Source organism: Camelus ferus, chromosome 14, assembly GCF_009834535.1.
Source record: "Camelus ferus isolate YT-003-E chromosome 14, BCGSAC_Cfer_1.0, whole genome shotgun sequence".
NCBI classification, from domain to species: domain Eukaryota; kingdom Metazoa; phylum Chordata; class Mammalia; order Artiodactyla; family Camelidae; genus Camelus; species Camelus ferus.
The window spans coordinates 34581739-34600532 of NC_045709.1; the positions used below are offsets into that span (position 1 = coordinate 34581739).

At 39.7% G+C, this 18794-nt stretch overlaps 1 protein-coding gene across 8 annotated transcripts in view; it reads left to right on the forward strand.

Moving 5' to 3' along the window:
* The window catches only part of DOCK9 (dedicator of cytokinesis 9), a 256298-nt gene that overhangs the window by 52220 nt on the left and 185284 nt on the right, over positions 1-18794 (forward strand). For 2 of the 8 annotated variants that reach the window (XM_014568164.2, XM_032496734.1), the window contains exon 1: positions 8003-8164. The exons of 5 other annotated variants lie outside the window; for them this stretch is intronic. In XM_014568164.2, coding sequence (XP_014423650.1) covers positions 8003-8164 — 162 coding nt within the window. Of the gene's footprint in view, positions 1-7828; positions 8165-18794 lie in introns of those variants that run through there. One more of the 8 variants, XM_014568158.2, reaches the window with a different exon arrangement.

Sequence of the window (18794 nt, forward strand, 5' to 3'; positions counted from 1 at the left end):
TTTGAATGAAATTTCAGATCCTCTGTTCATAATCTCTCTCTTTCCACCCCTCCTCTGACTTTTTCTCCAAATGGTAGTTTTTTTCTTGGATCTTGAGAGCCTTGTGGTTAAAGCAGAGATGAAAATTTTGTGGAAAAAGATCTGCAAAATAAATTTCTTAGAATGAATTGAGTTAGATGGCCCAGCCCTCAGGCTCAGACCTTGCCTAACAGAATGAATGAGCCAAAGTTAGTGACTTGACAAAAGGTTTCCCTTAAGTGCCCTGTAAATTTAAAGCGAATGGCTTTAACTGGCTGTTGTTGAAGAAATTGTCTTACCATTTTCTTTGTACTGTCTTTCACACAAACAGCGCCAGGAATGCTTTTGGGAATTCGCTGTGTTGGAGGTCCTGATAGGCTTTGAAGAGATAACTGTGCTGAGGATAGAGTGTCTTCAGGAGAAAATCAACTTAAAATTTTGTTTTTCACTAGTTACAAGTTTACAACACAGTGATTCACAATTTTTAAAGGTTATATTCCATTTATGGTTATTATGAAATATTTGCTAAATTCCCCTTGTGGTACAATCCTTGTAGCTTTTTTTTATATTTAATAGTTTGTACCTCTTAATCCCCTACCCCTGTATTGGCCCTCGCCACTTCCTCTTCCCTACTGGTAACCATTAGTTCTCTATGTCTATGAGTCTACTTCTTTTTGTCTCATTCACTTGTTTGTTGTATTTTTTAGATTTCATATGTATGATGTTGTATATTTGTCTTTCTCTGACTTATTTCACTTAGCATAGTGTCCTTCAAGTCCATCCATCTGTGTTACTGCAAATGGAAAATTTTCATTCTTTTTTATGGCTGAGTAATATTCCTGTGTGTGTGTGTGTGTGTGTGTGTGTGTGTGTGTGTGTGTGTACACACCACATCTTCTTTATCCATTCATCTGTTTATAGACACTTACATTACTTACCTATCTTGACAGTTATAAATAATACTACTATGAACATTGGGGTGCATGTATCTTTTTGAATTAGTGTTTTTGTGTTTTTTTGGGTATATAGCCAGGAGTGGAATTGCTGGGTCATATGGTAATTCTATTTTTAGTTTTTTGAGAAACCTCCATACTGTTTTCCACAGTGGCTGCACCAATTTATATTCCCACCAACAGTGTACCTAAGGTTCCCTTTTCTCCACATCCTAGCTAACTAACATTTGTTGTGTGTGTGTGTGTGTGTGTGTGTGTGTGTGTGATGACAGCCATTCTGACAGGTGTGAGGTGATATCTCTTTGTGGTTTTGATTTGTATTTCCTTGATGATTAGCAATGCTGAGCATCTTTTCACGTGTCTGGTGGCCACCTGCATGTCCTTTTTGGAGAAATGTTTATTTGGATCTTCTGCCCATTTTTTAATTGGATTGTTTGTTTTTTTGATGTTGAGTTGCATGAGTTGTTTATATATGTTGAATATTAACCCCCTATTGGTCATCTCATTTGCAGCTATTTTCTCGCCTTCAGTAGGTTGTCTTTTCATTTTGACAGTTTCCTTTGCTGTTCAAAAGCTTTTAAGTTTAATTAGGTCTCATTTGTTTATTTCTTCTTTTATTTCCTTTGTTTTAGGAGACAGATAAAAAAAAATTGCTGTGATTTATATTGAAGAGTGTTCTGCCTGTGTCTTCCTGTCCCTGATATGTCCTGTTTTTAAACAGCTGAATCAAGACAATATTCGTATATTATACAATTTACCCTTTTAAAATGTAACAATCCAGTGGTTTTCAGTGTATTCAAAAAATTGTGTATCATCACTATAGTCAATTTTAGAACATTTTTATTACCTCCTAAAGAAATCCTGTACCTCTTAACTGTTGCCCCTTAATTCCACCCTACCTAGCCCCCTAGCCATAGGCATCCACTAATCTACTGTCTCTTAGATTTGCCTATTCTGGACACTGTATGCCAACAAAATCATACAGTAGGTTGTCCTTTGTCACTGGCTTTCATTTATCATAATGTTTTCAAGGTTCATCCATGTTAAAGCGCATACCACTACCTCATTTCTTTTTATTGCTGAATAATATTCTATTGTATGGATAGACCACATTTTGTTTATCCATTTGCCAGTTGATGGACATTTGGGTAGTTTCCATTTTTCAACTGTTATGATACACAAATTTTTGTGTGGATGTATGTTTCCAGCTGTCTTGGGTATATAGCTAGGAGTGAAATTGCTGGATCATATAGTAACTCTGTATTTAACCATTTGAAGAACTGCTTGACTTTTCCAAAGCAGCTGCCCTATTTTACATTCCCACCAAGAGTGTATGAGTGATCCAGTTTTTCCACATTGTCACCAATACTTGTTATTACCTGTCTTTTTGATTTTAGCCATCTTAGTGGGTATGAGTACTGTCTCATGATTTTGATTTGCATTTCTCCAGTGATTTTTCATTTGCTTATTGGCCATTTGTATATCTTCTTTGGGTTTTGTCTGTCCTTATTTGGTGTGGAGGGATAGCAATATCTGTAATCTGCCCAATTGTTTGGTAGAGTCTGGTTTTCCAGAAGTTTCCCACTTCGCTGTTGTAGTGAAATCCACTTACACATCAGAGAATACTTGGTTGAAGTGATATTCTTTTAAAACAGTTATAGTTAAGCCATAACCCACCCATAGGCTATGTATAGATGACAATATCATGAAGGCTTTAAATTTTGTGTCTTTGTAAAAAGAAATTAAAACTGTAAAGGAGTCAGGCAGAGAAGGGAGTTTTATGAGCCTTCGTAAGTGGCGGCATATGATATATCTAGTTCCTTCTAACCCTCTGGCCTAGATAAAGGAGTACATATGTTATTTTGTGTCTTCACTCTGCTTTTTCAAAACCATAGGAGTATTTTTGAAAAATTGCATTTTCCCTCCTGGAGAAGTGGAGAAGTAACCTCTGTGGTATGTTTATTTCTTATTATTTACCTTTGATTAAGCTAATTGAAAATCTGACTACATTGCAATAGTTTTTTTAAATTTAAATTTTTTTCTTTATTTAAGTTTGTACCTTTTGACCACCTTCATCCAGTTTCTCCTCCCTTCACCCTTGGCCTCTAGTAAGATCGAATCTGATCTCTTTTTATTTGTTGAGACAGTATTTCTGTACTGACACAATGATAGTAAAAATTTTAAAGTATTCAGCTGCTAAAGTGTGAGGTACAAGTGCCTGAGGTGTGCAGAGTATGAATTCTGTCTCTCTCGTCACGTGTAAGAACAGCTTTCTAGTAACTGTAACTCCATATTTGAAGCACGTGGACTTTTTCACGCTTACATGTATAAACGATTCATGCTGTGTTCCTTTTCTATTGTTTAAACTCAGTATACCTTGCCACTCAGTGATCTTTTCCTTTGGGAGAGTCTGGGGGAGACCAAGGGGCGGTCACTGTGAGCTCTGGTCTCATTCTGCCACTGCGTGTTGGCTCTGCCTCCTTGTTTCTCACTTAGTGTCTAGTTTACAGTTGGATGTCGGTGCTTGCTGTGTTCATTGTGATCTTCTGGGCCATCAGTCTCCCTCTGCTGAGCCCCTCCCCTACCTGTGTGTTCATTCAGGACGTAAAGCTTTGCAAATAGGCAAGCTCTTTGGCAGCTTCTCATATTTGACATAGGATCAGTGTTTATGGATTTATTGGTTTCTCTTCAAAGAACTGAGCTCCCTCAGAAACCATGGTTTTGCTTCATGACCTCCCAGAACAAAAATTGAAGTTCTGACATTGCCTGAAGCTTCCTGAGCTGAGGGATAAATCAGAACCTCTGTAAACACTGTTGGTTCGTTCATTTTGTAGCTCGAAAAAAAGCAGTGGCAATCACCTATGAATCGGGAATTTGACTCTCAGCTGTCTTTTTTTCTATGACAGTATATAGTTTGAAAAGTTTTTCTAAGAAGTTCATTACCAAGAGGAATGAAGAAATACTGTAGTTACTAGTTATATGCACTATAGAATATGATCTAATCTAATATAAAATATTAGAAATAGTTAGGAGGAAAATAAACGTGTGAAGCCTATTTCTTGGACTTGTCTGCCCTTTGTCGGGGGGCAGGGGGTAGAAGGGGAGAAAAGACTGGTTTTCTGTTTTTCTCCTGGCTTTCTGTTATTTCACAGCAGTTGTTCTTAGAAGTCCTAGGAAAGCAATGCCTAGTGGATACGTTTTTGTTTTTGTTTTTGATGTATACATAACACGCCATGTACATAACATAAAATTTACCATTTTGACTTTTTAAGTATTGTTTGGTGCATTAAGTACATTCACATTGTTGTGTAACCATCCATCTTCAGAACTCTTTCATCATTTTTAGACAAACTCTATCCATTAAATAACTCCTCATTTCCTCTTCCCCTCAGCCCCTGGAAACCATCGTTCTACTTTCTGTTTCTATGAATTTGTCTATTCCAGTTACCTCGTATAGTATTTGTTTTTTTGTAACTGGCTTATTTCATTTAGCATAATGTCCTCAAGGTTCATCTGTGTTGTGGCATGAATCAGGATTTCCTTCCTTTAAGGTTGAATAATATATTCCATTGTATATAGGTAACACATTTTGTTCATCTTTTGATGGACACTTAGGTTGGTTCTACCTCTTGGCTATTGTGAATAATGCTGCTGTGGTCATGGGGATGGGACTGGAGTGAGGGTTCCCCAAGAGTGGTTTGAATTTCTTGTTGACACTGAAGGAGGGAGCCCCTTGCCCTCCCTACCATGTGCCCAGAAGAGGAAGAAGTAGAGGTGAGTGAGACTGAAAAGCTGTTAGCAGTAAAACATCAAAAATGAAGCCAGGCCCTTTATTGTATTCACATACCACAAAATTCACCTTTTAAAAGTGTTCTTTATACAACACAGGGAATATAGTCAGTATTTTGTAGTAGCTATTAATGGAATATAACCTTTAAAAATTGTGAATCACTGTGTTGTGCATCTGTAACTTAAATTATATTGTATATCAACTATACTTCAATAGAAAAAAGAAATGTATTCAATCCAGTGGTTTTTAGTATATTCACAGACTGTATATTGTGTATAGGTAGCCTATATGCTAGAAATACTGTCTAATTTCTGAACATTTTCATTACTCCTAAAATAAGTTCCATACTCATTAGCAGTCACCCCCCACCCCCCATTCTCTGGTAATCACTAATCTACTCTCTTATCTCAGTGGATTTGCCTATTCTGGACATGCTGTTTAAATAGAATCAGCTAATATGAGGTCTTTTGTTACTGGCTTCTTTTACTCAGTGTGGCATTTTTCAGCCTCATTCACATTGTAGCATGCATTGGTTCTTTATTCCTTTTATGGCTGAGTAGTATTCCATTGTGTAGTCACACCATCCTAGTTTGTCATACTGAAAGATGACTGACAGAACATCTGAGGATGAGGTGATCATAGCAGAGTCAGGTATTATCAGGAGAGGAAGACATGGACTTGGATCTCAACGGGAGTCAAGGGCAGAAATCCAGTCTTGGGAACTATGTAAAGCAGAGGTGGCATTTTTAAAAAGATATTAGCATGAATGTGATCTCCAAATTGAAATATGTACACTGTGGGTGGCTGAACTGGTTGTCAATAGATACCATCCATCTATTCATGTTCTCTGATGGAGTTTATGGTAATTATCATTCTGATGCAGAACAATCAGTGACACCAAATACACATTTTGAATGATTCATTTTGTCATACCTCTGTTAGCATGAAACTTACTTTTTGACCTTATTGAATCCTTTGCTCTAAATATCTTCTGTTTTTCTTGTCCACTAATTTTGTTGGTTGGAAAATTATTAATACTTAAAATTGATACAAGTTGCTTAAATGTTCATTAATGTATCTCTAGGAAACGTTTCTTTTCCTCAGAATGATTTTTGTTTCATTCTCTCTCATTGTTTTAAATAGTAACTTAGGGTTTTATTTTTTTTAAGTGGATCAGATAGACTACATTAGCAGCTTCAGATTTGCTTGGTTACCGTTTGTGATCCTTTGTAAAGTTCAAACATTATCTTTTGTATCTCAAATAGTATTCATTGGCTTCTGTACCCAGGATGTCTAAAATAAGTAATAATAACAAATTGAGATTAAATTTCTAGGTACCATCTTTATTTATATTCAACTATTACTTTTTAAATTGTTTTCCTCACAGTACAGAAGTTAGGTTAGTTGGTGAATTTTTTTTTGAAATCTCAGGATAATTTTTAACCCAGGTGTTTAGTGCTTTATAGTCAACAGTATTCAGTTTCTGTGTAGATAAATTTCTATGGTGTGTATCTGCCAGTGCTGTGATGAGGCATGAAGACTTGTATCTGCTGATGTCAGGACTTGTGTGTAATCTTGAACACTGTAGCTCTGCTTTAACAGAATTACCCTTCTGAAGCCCATGGCTCTAGACCACATATGATTACTCTGTTTATTTTGTTTGTTTGTTTTGTTACTGGCATGTGGCCAGTATCTCTACTCCTTTGATCTCTGTAGCTTTTTGATACACTTTGCATTAAAAGTCAGGAGACAGATGAAGCCTAGATTTTTGCTTATCTCTTGGGCTTAATAGGTATACTAGCTATAGAGGACAGAAATGTTGGGACTGCATGGTATTCTCTGAAGGTCTGTTCTCACTACATTACACAGGTTTCTGTTACCAACCTGCAGGTTCAATCATTATAATTCACTCTAGAGCTCCAGTGGCGCAATTGGTTAGCAAACGGTACTTATAATTCACTCTAACTTTGAAATCTATAGATAGAAAGTGAAAACCATTTATTGCCTTGTGAAATAAGGAAGAAGATCAGGACAGGTTTTAAAAGAGCAGTAACCTTTTTCTAGATGCATGTTGTAGGAGGGAGGGGTTTCCCTGCATATTCATCATGGTCTTTTTACATAATTCGCTTTTCATATTCTAGAAGGAAAATGGGATGAATCAATTTGGTATTATATCAATGACAAGCTTTCCTATCAGCCTTCCCTAAAGATACACACAAGGTAGTGTAGTGTTACTGAGTTCAGTCTGCAGTGGAAGGACCTGGATTACTTATGCACCAAAAATAATAACCTTGCTGTCTGTGGGACTTAAGTGTGCATTTACCATTGCATACCAGAGCGCTGCTTCAGAAGGTGCCAGGTAACCCTTTATCCATGTTCTCATTTGCATCTTTGGGTATCAGACATGAGGGAATTCTTTTGAGCAATGCAAACTTACCAGCCCCCTCTCTAGCAAAGAGTGGAAGTGGGCAGAAGATTGTCAAGATTGACACAGCAATTTCATGTTCCCTTGTGGTTTGCTGTCAGCAAGCTGTTACCCACACACGCAAAAGGTTGTTTGAAGTGGGCTTACACATGTTTCCATAGCAGCAGTCATCTTAGTGATTCCTCTCGTTTTTGGACTTTTTTTTTTTCCTTTTGCTTCTCTGTTCCTCACTGATGCAGGATTAAACAAACAGCATATTTAGGTCAAGGAAAGAGATGTTTGCTAATATAGATGCTAGGCTAAGCATTCTGGGAGAGCGATTTCTTGCAGCAGATGAACATTCTTTGTGCCTTCTAGCAGCATCTGCAGCAGGGTGGCTGTCTGGCACCGTCTTTTTCATTTTGGGCAGGATTCTGAGATTCAGAACAATCCGGAGCAATCGCAGGAGCCGGCAGTTTTTCAGTCACCATATGTAAATCTTCTGCTTATTTGTTCTTTGGTATTAACCATGGAGTGATCTGTTGGAAAGACGATACTTTAAAGGTTTTGGTGCATTTGAGGTGTGTCACTTGTTTTTGCACCACCCCTCCTGTTTGACACTCGGAGCCTGGATTTTTTTTTTTTTTTTTTTTTTTCTGTCAGGCTCTTGGGCAGGAGCAGATTCTAGTAGAGCAGCTCGGAGCTTCCCTTCTGTTCTGGTGTCGGCGACTGCCTGTCATGAAGATGGTACAGTGGGAGCCGGCTCTGAGGAGCCAAGGAAGATGATGTGGAAATGGAGTAGAGATCGCTAGAAATCGGAACCTCCACACCTTGGGGATGGGTTGCACTACTAGTGTGATCCTGTTTAAAGGCATCCGCACCGTTTTTGAAAGAAACTGTGCTTATATGTGCAAACAGCAAGGAGAGAATAATGCCCTTGAATTCACAGCATACAGTTGGACAAAAGAAGATTCAGAACTATTGATCTCCTCCTGTCTGGTAAATTCTGCCTCTTAATTAACAAGTAGTAGTTTAATGATGTTAGAATAAACTAGTCTTTGCTTGTAAAGCAAATGTGTTTAATTATTTCCATTTGCTTATATATATGTAGCCTGTGTGTATAAATGGGTAATTAGTGGCCTTAAGTTTAAATTATGAGGTGCCTGTTGGTATGTGTGAGAATGTCATGTGTTAATCAAGCTGAAATACATTCAGAAAGAGCAGCTGGAGTAAGATATTTGATTACAGAACAGTTTTCTAAGTTAGCCTTATGAGCTTACATGTTCTTGGTATAGTCCCAGGAATAACACTAGCAAAACCTGTATTTAGGGCGTTATATATTGAACCCTCTACCTGTGATGGTGAATTATTCGGTCCCTTTACCTCTTAGCCTTTTACTTGTCTAGATTTTCCTTACTAATGGCTTGTGGTCAGTCCTTCGATTCAGGCGGAGAAATTTAAAGGGAACATGAAAGAAAACTGTAATGGGTGTGAGAAAAATATTTATAGTTTTATTATTTTAAATCCAACTTTTTATAATGTTTTTGAGTGAAGGCTCTTGAGTAAAAGGAGCCTTAGTTGACACTTCTGTGTCTTTTCCTCCTTTTCTGATGCCCAAGGAGGCGTCAAGTCACAGATGGGTGTGCCTCTCCATGCCCTTTTCACAAATGCCAGACTCATGGGAAAGCTACATATTGGTGTCCTCCCTCAGGATGCCTTGCCATTTTCCTTTCTGTTCTTATCACAGTTTTTGTCAGAACGAGCAGGGGATAATACTCGTGGGAGTTTCTGTGTGTGAGCCTGGCCAGCAGGCGCTTGGTGTGGGGAGGGCAGGGCGTGTGGAAACCCCGAAACCTTTCCTGGCTGTTAGTCCATCCGAGACTGAGAGGGCGTGCTGGTGTGCCCTGTGTACCTCAAGATCAGAGCAGGTCACCCCAACCTTGCTGGGGCCCCAAGAGAGGATGCACTTTGTGGGGAGGCTTAGGCGATGTTGGTTCTCAAAATCCCTGGGAGGAAGAAAAGGAGAGCATCACGCAGGCGTCAGATGCATTTTGGAAGCAGTGAGCATTACGTGTGGGGATGGAATTTAAGTGGTGCTGTTTTAACTATTAAATATTTTAAACTGTGATATATTTTGGGATATGCTTTTGAGAATATCTGCTATCAGACATTGGAAGGACCAGCTCATTTCAGTGTCTGTCCCATTAGTGTAATCCATTACCCTGACAGCCCCAGGACTGCTGGGCTCATGATGCCAGCGCCTCTCCCATGCCACTGCTTCTGCCCCCTCAGGCTGCACCACCTTGTGTTTGGTTAACCTGCCTTTGAGAGACTCTGCTTGTTTTTCCTTTTCTTTTATTGCATTTGGGAAATACATACCTGCCAGAGGCTTGGTTGGTACTCTGGGACTGGATTCTGAAATGCTGCTCCTGCACCTTGGGTTTGTTGCTCTCTGCCACCACCCCTTCCTGCACCAGCAGACCCAGAGAGATGCCAGGAGCATGTGTGCATGTGGCCAAGGTGCTGTGGGTCGAAAGATGCCCCCCCCGATGGGTCTCCCTGCCTCTGTCCTTGACCCTACGGCCTCTTCTCTATGCTGCAGACAGTGGTCCTTTGAAAAGAAAAGCCAGATCATCCTTATTCTGCTCAGGGTCAGATCCAGAATCCTTACAGTGGCTTCCAGGTCCTTCCCCAACATGCCCACTGCTCCCTGCTTCTTCCTCACACTCCTCATTCCTTACTCTCTCTGGCCTCTTCTCCTGGGATTTCCACCCAGACATTGACCTGGTCCACCATTGGCCTCCTGCAAGGCTTTGCTCAGATTTCCCCTTCGTGTCGAGATGTCCTTGACCACCGGTGTAATCCTGCAGCACCCCCAGCACACCTTCTCTGTGTCCCTGCCATGGTTTCTTCATAACATTGATCTCACCTGATACACAGCTAGGCAAGAGTAATGGCATAAGTACAGTGATAGTAATTCATGGTACATGTTACTCATAGTGCGTACACGGGAATAAGATCTGTGATGGCAGGGATTTTTGTCTGTTTTACTCACTGCTCTGCCCCAGCAGCTGGAACAATACCTGATTTGTAGCAAGTGCTCAGTTAATGAGTAAATTCTGGTGAAATGGTTTTATGATCTTGAATTTGAACATGGAGAAGCTGTGAAGAAAGATAGGTTATGGTCTTAAAACCAGTCTTTTGTCCAAGAGTTTTTGTCCTGGAGCTACCCTGAGAAGTTGCATGGTCCAAGGCTGGCCATTGCGTGGGTTTGCTATGATCCTGAGTGACAGTTGATGACACTGTCTTTGGTTATTGCCCAGACTAGCTCTGTTGAGACCCATTCCATGACATAGGCATTTGGGGACCTTCTCATCTTTTGGTTTGACCCAGCCAAATCCTTCATTAAGGGAGCCCTGCCCATTGGCACTCCCTTGGGCCTCCTCCATGCAAAGTAGGCTGACCTTCTCATCAGGCAGATGCATTTCCCTGTCAGGCTTGTCAGCCTTGGTTGGGAGGGTGTCTGTCCTTCTTCCAGCTCAGGTGGTGACTCCAGCCGGTGGCTCTGCCTTCACTGTCAGCAGGTCCAAGCTGTACTCACCTGCTCCTCAGAGTATAACCCCCATCCGGCCACTCATTGCATAACAAACCTTGTGGAAGAAAAGTAATGTTCACAAGGCCACTTTTCTTTGAGACACTCTAAATAGCCCAGATATCTGCCCATCTGTCAGAAACCCCATGCGTGGACTGCGTCGTTTTGGCCTCAGTAGAATTGCTGCTCCTGAACTAAGCTTTGTGTTTCCCTCTTGTGCACACTGAGGGGCATCATCATGAAAGTGATGTCTACCCTGAGGGTGCTGTTGAGGGCACTGAGGTCACTTGCTTTCGTAACAGTGAGAGGCACTGTAGTGTGGTGGCGAAGAGTGTCAACTCTGGAGCCAGCCTTCAGGGTTTGAATCCCCAGTCCACAACTTGCTAGCTGTGTGACTTTGGGCAGTTTACTTAACCTCTCTGTTCCTCAGTGTCCTTATCCATTCAATGCAGATAATAATAGTACTTACCTCATAGGGTTATTAAATGAGTGAATATGTCTAAAATTCTTAGGACAGAATGTACGTTAGTGCTGATTGTTAGCAGTTATTGTAATTATATCAATTTTTCAGTGTTTCTTTTATGAGGAGCCCTGGAAGAAATTTCTTCTCTCCATGCTCTGACTTTTGTGCTTTTCCTAAGGAACTACTTAGTTTTTATTTTGTATAATTATGATTCATATAATTGACCTCAGCTACCTCTTCAGCTGGTTCTTAAAAGAAAGCCTAGTTCCACACATATGACTGGATTCTAACAGGTAGATAGATTCTTTCAAAATGATTTGCTTTGAATTCCCTTAAACTTTGCCTCTTATTTTCCTGGATTACTATTTTATCACTGTCAGCTTTTTCTCAACTGCTTATTAAAATACTTTTAATCTTCTTCTGTATGTATTTATGTAAATCACTTTAAATCCTTTTGGAACAAAGCACAATATGAATTAATAAGCTAATAGAGAAATATTTAGTGAAGAAAAAGCCTTTAGGTTGGCTCTGAAACAAAATCAGATGTCTTTTAATGTTAATTTAATTCCATAAAAATCTTACTAATTTTGCTTTTTTTTTCTTTTACATTTCATTCTAACATACAAGTTGCATGCTTTCTGGTTATTGTTGTTTGTGCCAAATGCTAAATCAGAAGTAAGACATTTTTATATAATTCAGTTAGCACTTATGTGTTACATTGTTATCTGTTACCTAAAAATTACATGGGTGATTTTTAAAAAAATTTTTAGTATAGCTGATTAAAAATCAGGTATCTTGAGTGCAGACATTAACTTTATAAGCCTGCAGCTTTGTGATCTCAGACAGAAAGGTTCTTTTTATGTCTAAAAGGCATGAATCAGCCCCATGGTGGGTAGTGCACAGGGAAGAGGGCTTATCTGGTGATTGTGGACTGACTGAATTTCAAGTGTACCACACTTAAATTTCGATGAGTAATTCTACCACAATGGAGGGGCAAGGCTGAGTTGGGATAGATTTTATTCCTGAGTATAGCTTTTTCCTGAAGTCTCTCTTTTCTAATTCATGGAATGTGCCGCTCATTCAAGAAACACCCTCGAGGAGGGGAGGCTATAGCTCAAGTCGTAGAGCGCATGCTTAGCGTACACAAGGTCCTGGGTTCAATCCCCAGTACCTCCTAAGAATAAATAAATCAGTAAACCTAATTACTTCCCCCTACTAAAAATAAAAAAAGAAATATCCTCGAGTGCTTCCTTGTGTGCAGGTGCCGGGCGTCCTCTTCCCTGCGGGGGCGGCTGACCCCGGCGCGGGGCGGGGGGCCCTGTCGGAGGGCAGGAGCGCACAGCGCAGGCGCCTTCCATGCGGACAGGCAGCTTGAGCTGAGTCGAAAGACTTGTAAATCCAGTTTCTTTCCTTGTCTGCGAAGGGTTATGCCCGGCCGGCCCTATTGACTAGGACTTGCCCAGTTTCACTGACAGCCGGTAAAAGCCCTTCCTCTAAGCGTGTCTGTAGGTGGCAGAACTGAGGAGCCGCATGATGATTCTGTGCCGTGTTTGTTCTCGTTCTGCCAGTTCTTAACTGACGTGGAGGAAGACCCTCAGTTACAACTTTGGCAGAAGCTAAGTCTCTGACCACAGCCTCGTACAGAGGGCACTGCTGGAGGTCACAAGGGGAGAAAACAAACTTTCTCGTCTGCCATTTCTTTTGACATGTTGGGAGACTATAGTGATATTTTACCCCATTGTAGATTAATAGTTAATCTTTTTTTCTTACTTCCTTAAAGCTTTTACGTTTTTCTGTTACAAGATTTGCTGCGCGTCTTCAGCCTGTTCTCTGCCTTTGTTGCTGTATATCATCTTAGCAGCCCGCTTCAGTTCCCCAGGCTCATCAACAGTCCTTCCTAACATGAAACACCTTACTGACTATGAAAGTCCTTTGGTTTCACACGTGCACTGTGCAGAGAGAGCAGAGTTGAAGGCCATGTGATCATAAGAGCCTGCAGTCCTGCTTGTGCGTGTCTACGTGGTTGTGGGGAGGGGTGGGCTGTGGGAGTGTAAGGGGCAGTAATAGTATAATCAGTGACCGGTGTGCCAGACATGGTGAGGGGGTGTGAGTGAAAAGTGATACAATACTTGTCAGCTTGAGGCAGTGGGAAAAGTAAAGGCTGGATCTTGATTACTTTAGGTGTTCTCTCATAACCGTTTCTTGTGCTGTTGTAACTGCCTTGAGGTGTAAGAAAGCAGAAACCTGCTTGGCTGCCTTCTGGAACATTCCTTTGGCTCTAGGTCCAATCATGGGACCATGCCTTTGGGTAGGCTGTGTTTTCTATTTTATTTCTAATATCCTTCCTAATGATGCCCAGTGGATTTTGTTGCCTATTTTGATCACTGCTGTGAATTGGGCTGATGTTTTCAAGGAACTGTCTGCTCTGATTCCTAGATCGATTTCCTGCGCCCTGAGATTTCATTGCTCTATTTGACGCTGCTTTTTGAGAGTGCAGCCAGCATGAGCTAGCACGAGAGGGTATTGTACCTTTCCCCAGTGCTTTTAAAAAATTTACCATCTTTTTAATATTTATTAAATTACAACCAGGAAATTAACATTTATTGTAGAAACTAAGCATGCTGTGTTTACTACACAGAGGTAACCACTGATATAAACATTTTGAGGCCAAAACGTTCTTGAGTTTCATCCATGTATAGCATTGTTCATATGTGTGTGTTTGTGTATGTGTGTATAAAATGAGTTGCAGTTGACTAAATTGTGTCATCCTCTCACCCCCAATTCATACATTGAAGCCCTAATCCACAGTGTGATTGCATCTGGAAATAGAGTCTTTAGGAAATAAGTTAGATGAGGTCATAGGGTGGGATCCTAATCTGATGGGATTGTAGTCTTCTAGGAAGAGTAAGAGATCTCTCTCTCTCCCTCTCTCTGCCCTGTGAACACACAAGAAGGCAGCTGACTGCAAGCCAGGATGAGTATCCGTACCAGGAACTGACTGTGCTGGCACCCTAACCTTGAATTTCAGCCTCTAGACCTGTAAAATAAACTTCTGTTGTTTAACCAACTTAGTCTATGGTATTTTGTTATGGCAGCCCAAGCTGACTAATACATGCAATAAACATGTTATTTTGTTTTATAGTCTTATTACTTGCTTTAAATAGACTCACAAACATCTTTCCATGTCAGTGAGTATATATTTATGTCTCATTCTCAATGGTGTCATTTCATTGTATGGATGTGCCTTAGTTCATTTTGGGCTGCTGTAACAGAATGCTGTAAACTGGGTGCCTTACCCACGACAGACGTTTACTTCTCACAGTTCTGGAGGCTGGGATCCAAGATCAGGGCATCTACAGACTTGGTGTCTGGTGAGGACCCATTTCCTGGTTCCTAGATGGATTTTTTTTCTCACTGTAAGGACAGGGTGAGGGAATCTCTCTGGGGCATCTTATTCCCTTCATGAGTCCTCCACCCCCAAAGGTCTCCCCTCCAAACACCATCACATTCAGAATTAGGTTTCAACATACGAATTTTGAGGAGACACAAACATTCACATGCAGGAAGTGATATACTGACTATACCATTTTTTTTCCAATTGTAAATGTTGTCATAAACATCTTTGCTTATGTACTTTAAACAGTTGTCCAGTTATTTTCCTAGCACAGACTTCTAGACCTGGAATAAGGTCACAGAATATTTGCTTTTTAAAGTATATATATATGTGTGTGTGTATGTATGTGTATATATATGTGTGTGTGTGTGTGTGTGTGTGTACACATATATATATGTATAGCAGGATTGCCCTCCAGAAATACTGTTTTGAGATTTTTAAAAATTGAAGACAAGAAAATTTGTTTTTTCCCCCTTGTGACTTTAAGTTGTTTGCGTTCATTATTGCACTTTATTAAGCTGTTGATAGAGTTATCTGCTGAACAGAATAATGTCGACTTAGATTGCTGTATACTTAGATATTAACATAGTTAACCCGGGATTCAAATTAGCACTAATTTTGCCTCAATTCTGGAAGAATGACCACCAGCATTCCTAAGTATCCCAGGAGAATTCTGAAATGTTCCATTGTTGGGGCTGGAGTGTGTTTGTTCTGGGAGGTCTTCGGACTTTTAAAGTTAGTAGCTGCCTCATAGATGTTAGAAATAGCAGCAGAAATACTGAGTAGAAACAGTTGAGTAAGGCTGTTATTGCTTTGCTCAACTTACTTTTCAGATACTCAAAGTAGCTGATTTATGTTTCTTCCACAGATTTGGTGAGAAGTAATGGCTTTTTTACCTTTTTAAAAGTAACATTGATTATCTTTCATATTTAGAATACATAATTATTATAGAAAATTTAGAGACTACAGAGAAGAATAAAGAGGAAAACAAAAATCAGTCATAATCTTATTGGCCAGAAATAATTACTGATAATTACTGCTTAACATGTAGTTTTCTGCTGCTTATGCAACTATAAAATATGGTATAATAGTCCACAAATAATCCCAGTGCCTTTTTCATTTACCATTTTCTTATGACCATGTTCTTACACCCATAATGTTCTGCTAACACTATTTAATATGTGCATAATATTCCATTGTAATGTATGTACTAAAATTTATTTAAATGCTTTTTTCTTGTTAGGCATTTAGGTTATTATAAATTAAGCTCACTAAGGATGTCTTTATTCCCGAGTCTTTCGTGGATCTATAATTATTTTCATAGGCTAGATTCATAAACATAAACTTGTTAAGGCAGGAATAAATATTTTAAAGGCTCTTTAAGGCATACTGTTTTATTGTTTGATGATTGATCCAGGTTACATTCCCTGAACCAGTGACTATTAATCTTGTTTAATGTATGATGATTGCCAGCATCATTTTTGCCAATTTGGGAGACAAAAGATACAATTTCCAAGCTCCAAATCCTTTGTTATGTATATTTCAAGTATTTCTTCTTTTCACCATTTGCCTTTAATTCTGTTTACTTGGTTTATTGTTCTAGTTTTACTAACAGAAATTTAAATGTATGTAATAAGCATAGTAGTCTTTTCCTCACTGATTTCTTCCATCACTTTCATGCTTAGAAATTCTTGCCTATCTCAGATCAGATATTTACCAGTGTTTTCTTTGGGAATTTCTTTGCGTGTTTATTTATTTATTTACTATTTGGTTATTTCATCCAAGGAAACTGCTTGCCACCTGGTTTTACAAATAAAGTTTTATTGGCATAAAGCCACACTGTTTTGTTTTTATGTTGTCTATAACTTCTTTCATAGTAGTTTCAACAAAGATCTATAATATTTACTAGCTGGCTTAAAATATTTTTTAGCGGACCCTTTACAGAAAAGTTTGCAGACTCCTGCTTTAGTCAGCCTAGAATTTATTTGATGTATGGTTTAGTTGAGACCCTGACTTGATTCCCTCCTTACCCTCAGCACTCATTTTTCCCAGTCCTGTATTTTGAATAATCCATTCCTTACTCATTGATTTGTGATCCTACTTTCAGTGTGTTTTATGTTCCTTTATATACTACGTTTTGTTTTGGTACTATTCTTTTTGTCCATTATAGAAGCAAAGTTCTTTACTCAACTGTCAGTTCAACTGTAATTTAGTAAAAAATGGAAACAAATTTAAAGAGAGAAACATGAATTCTACATTTTTAAGATAGACTAAGCAGACTGTACTGCATAAGTTGCTGAATTAAGTAGTCTTATAAAGCATACATTGCTAAAGATTCCAGGGGCAAAGGGTTAAGGATTGAGTGTAAAGTATTCATCTAGATTTGTTTCCTTGGGAAGTAGCCTGCTCATAACATAGATCAAGCTTGTCTTTATAAGGACTCTCTGGTGCATTTTGATGAAAGAAAAATTCCAATGTGGCAGCTGCATCCTCAAGTAACCTTGATCTGAATCTACATTTTTTGAGTATCCGGTCTTTGCTAACAAAAGGAGTCCCAGCAAAATATAAGCAGAGGCACTCCCAGAGTTCCCAACCGATTGTATTTGTGTCTGCAGGAAATACATCTGTATCTTAGTAGATGGAGAGTGAATGAATTCTAGTTTTTCTTTTATATGTTACATGAATTCTAAAGATAGTAATTTCCTTCCTTACCTACATTTTGTGTGAGTGTAAGTTTTGAATATGCATGTGTCTGTGTGTTCATCTCCGTGTGACTGTGTATTTGTGTATATATGTATTTTTTTGTTGTCACTTTAGTACTGAAATTGGCTAAAGGGGTACTTTACTTTTTTCAGATGTCAGTGAACAATCCAGGGCTTTATCCTAGGATACACTTCAATAAACATTTGTTTCCCTGCCAAGGAAAAAGCCATATCCTAGAAAACTGAAGTAGATGTGACTTGTGAGCCTAAGCAGAGGGACGTGGAGCTCGCTGCCAATGAACGGGTTTGCCTTCTCTTCTGGAATGGGTTCTGCATTTACAGGGTCTGTGTGATGAGAATTGGCTTACAGTTGTCTGGGTGGGCTGGGTGGCAGTCATGTACGCTACATAGTGTTACCTTGCTGCACGTCTGGTATTCCTTATGTTTACTAGCCTGTGAAATTGACAACAGCATCACCAAAGACTTAGTCTTACAAGTTACTCTTAGTTCTCTAAGCTTCCTCTTTATTGGAGAGCAGTCAGAAGAGAACCCTGAAACTGTTTCCTTGATTTTTCCCCTCTTCTGGGAAAACTATTTCCTCTCCTCATAGCACTTCTGACACCAAATGTGTGGGGTTTTCCCTTTACATTTAAGAACTGGGACACTAACCGTCCACACTTAGTGCCGATCCCATAGGTTAAAACGGGCTTAGTCCACAAGACTTCCCCCACTTCATGTATCCCCAGGTTGTCACCTGTGCTTCTCACCAGTCAGCTGTAAATCAGGGTTCCTACGACCCCCTCCTGGGATTCTGTAATTTGCTAGAATGGCTCACAGAACTCAGGGATACACCTCACTTACTATTGCTGGTTGTTAAAGAGTACAACTCAGGAACAGCCAAATGGAGGAGAAGCACAGAGCAAGGTGTGTGGGGAAGGGCTTGGAGTTTTCATGCCCTCTCCAGCCGTGTAACTCTCCGACACCTCTGTTTGTTTACCAGTCCAGAAGCTCTCCAAACCCCTATGTTCCTGGTTTTTATGGAGGCATGGCTGATTCAGACATTGGCAATTGGTTACTGAACTCAGTCTCCAACCCTTCCCTCCTGGGAGGTCAGGGAGCAGAGCTGAAAGACAAAACCCTCTATTCATAGGATTGGTTCCTTTGGTGACCAGCCCCTCCTCCTCTAAGTCATCTTATCAGCATAAACTCAGGTATGATTGAAAGGGGTTTATTATGTATAATGGGATACTCCTCATCCCTGTCACTCAGGAATTATAGGAGTTTTAGAAGCTCTGTGCCAGGAGCCAGGGCAGAGACCAAATGCATATTTCTTATTATGTCACACCCAGTATCCCTTAGATGCCTGCTAATACAATGGTGAATAAGCCACCTTTCGTGCTCTTTGGAAGGCCTGGAGAACTCTTAAGTGGAATACAGGCTGTGATGGTGATAAGCCTAGCTACCATGAGAAAGCCTGC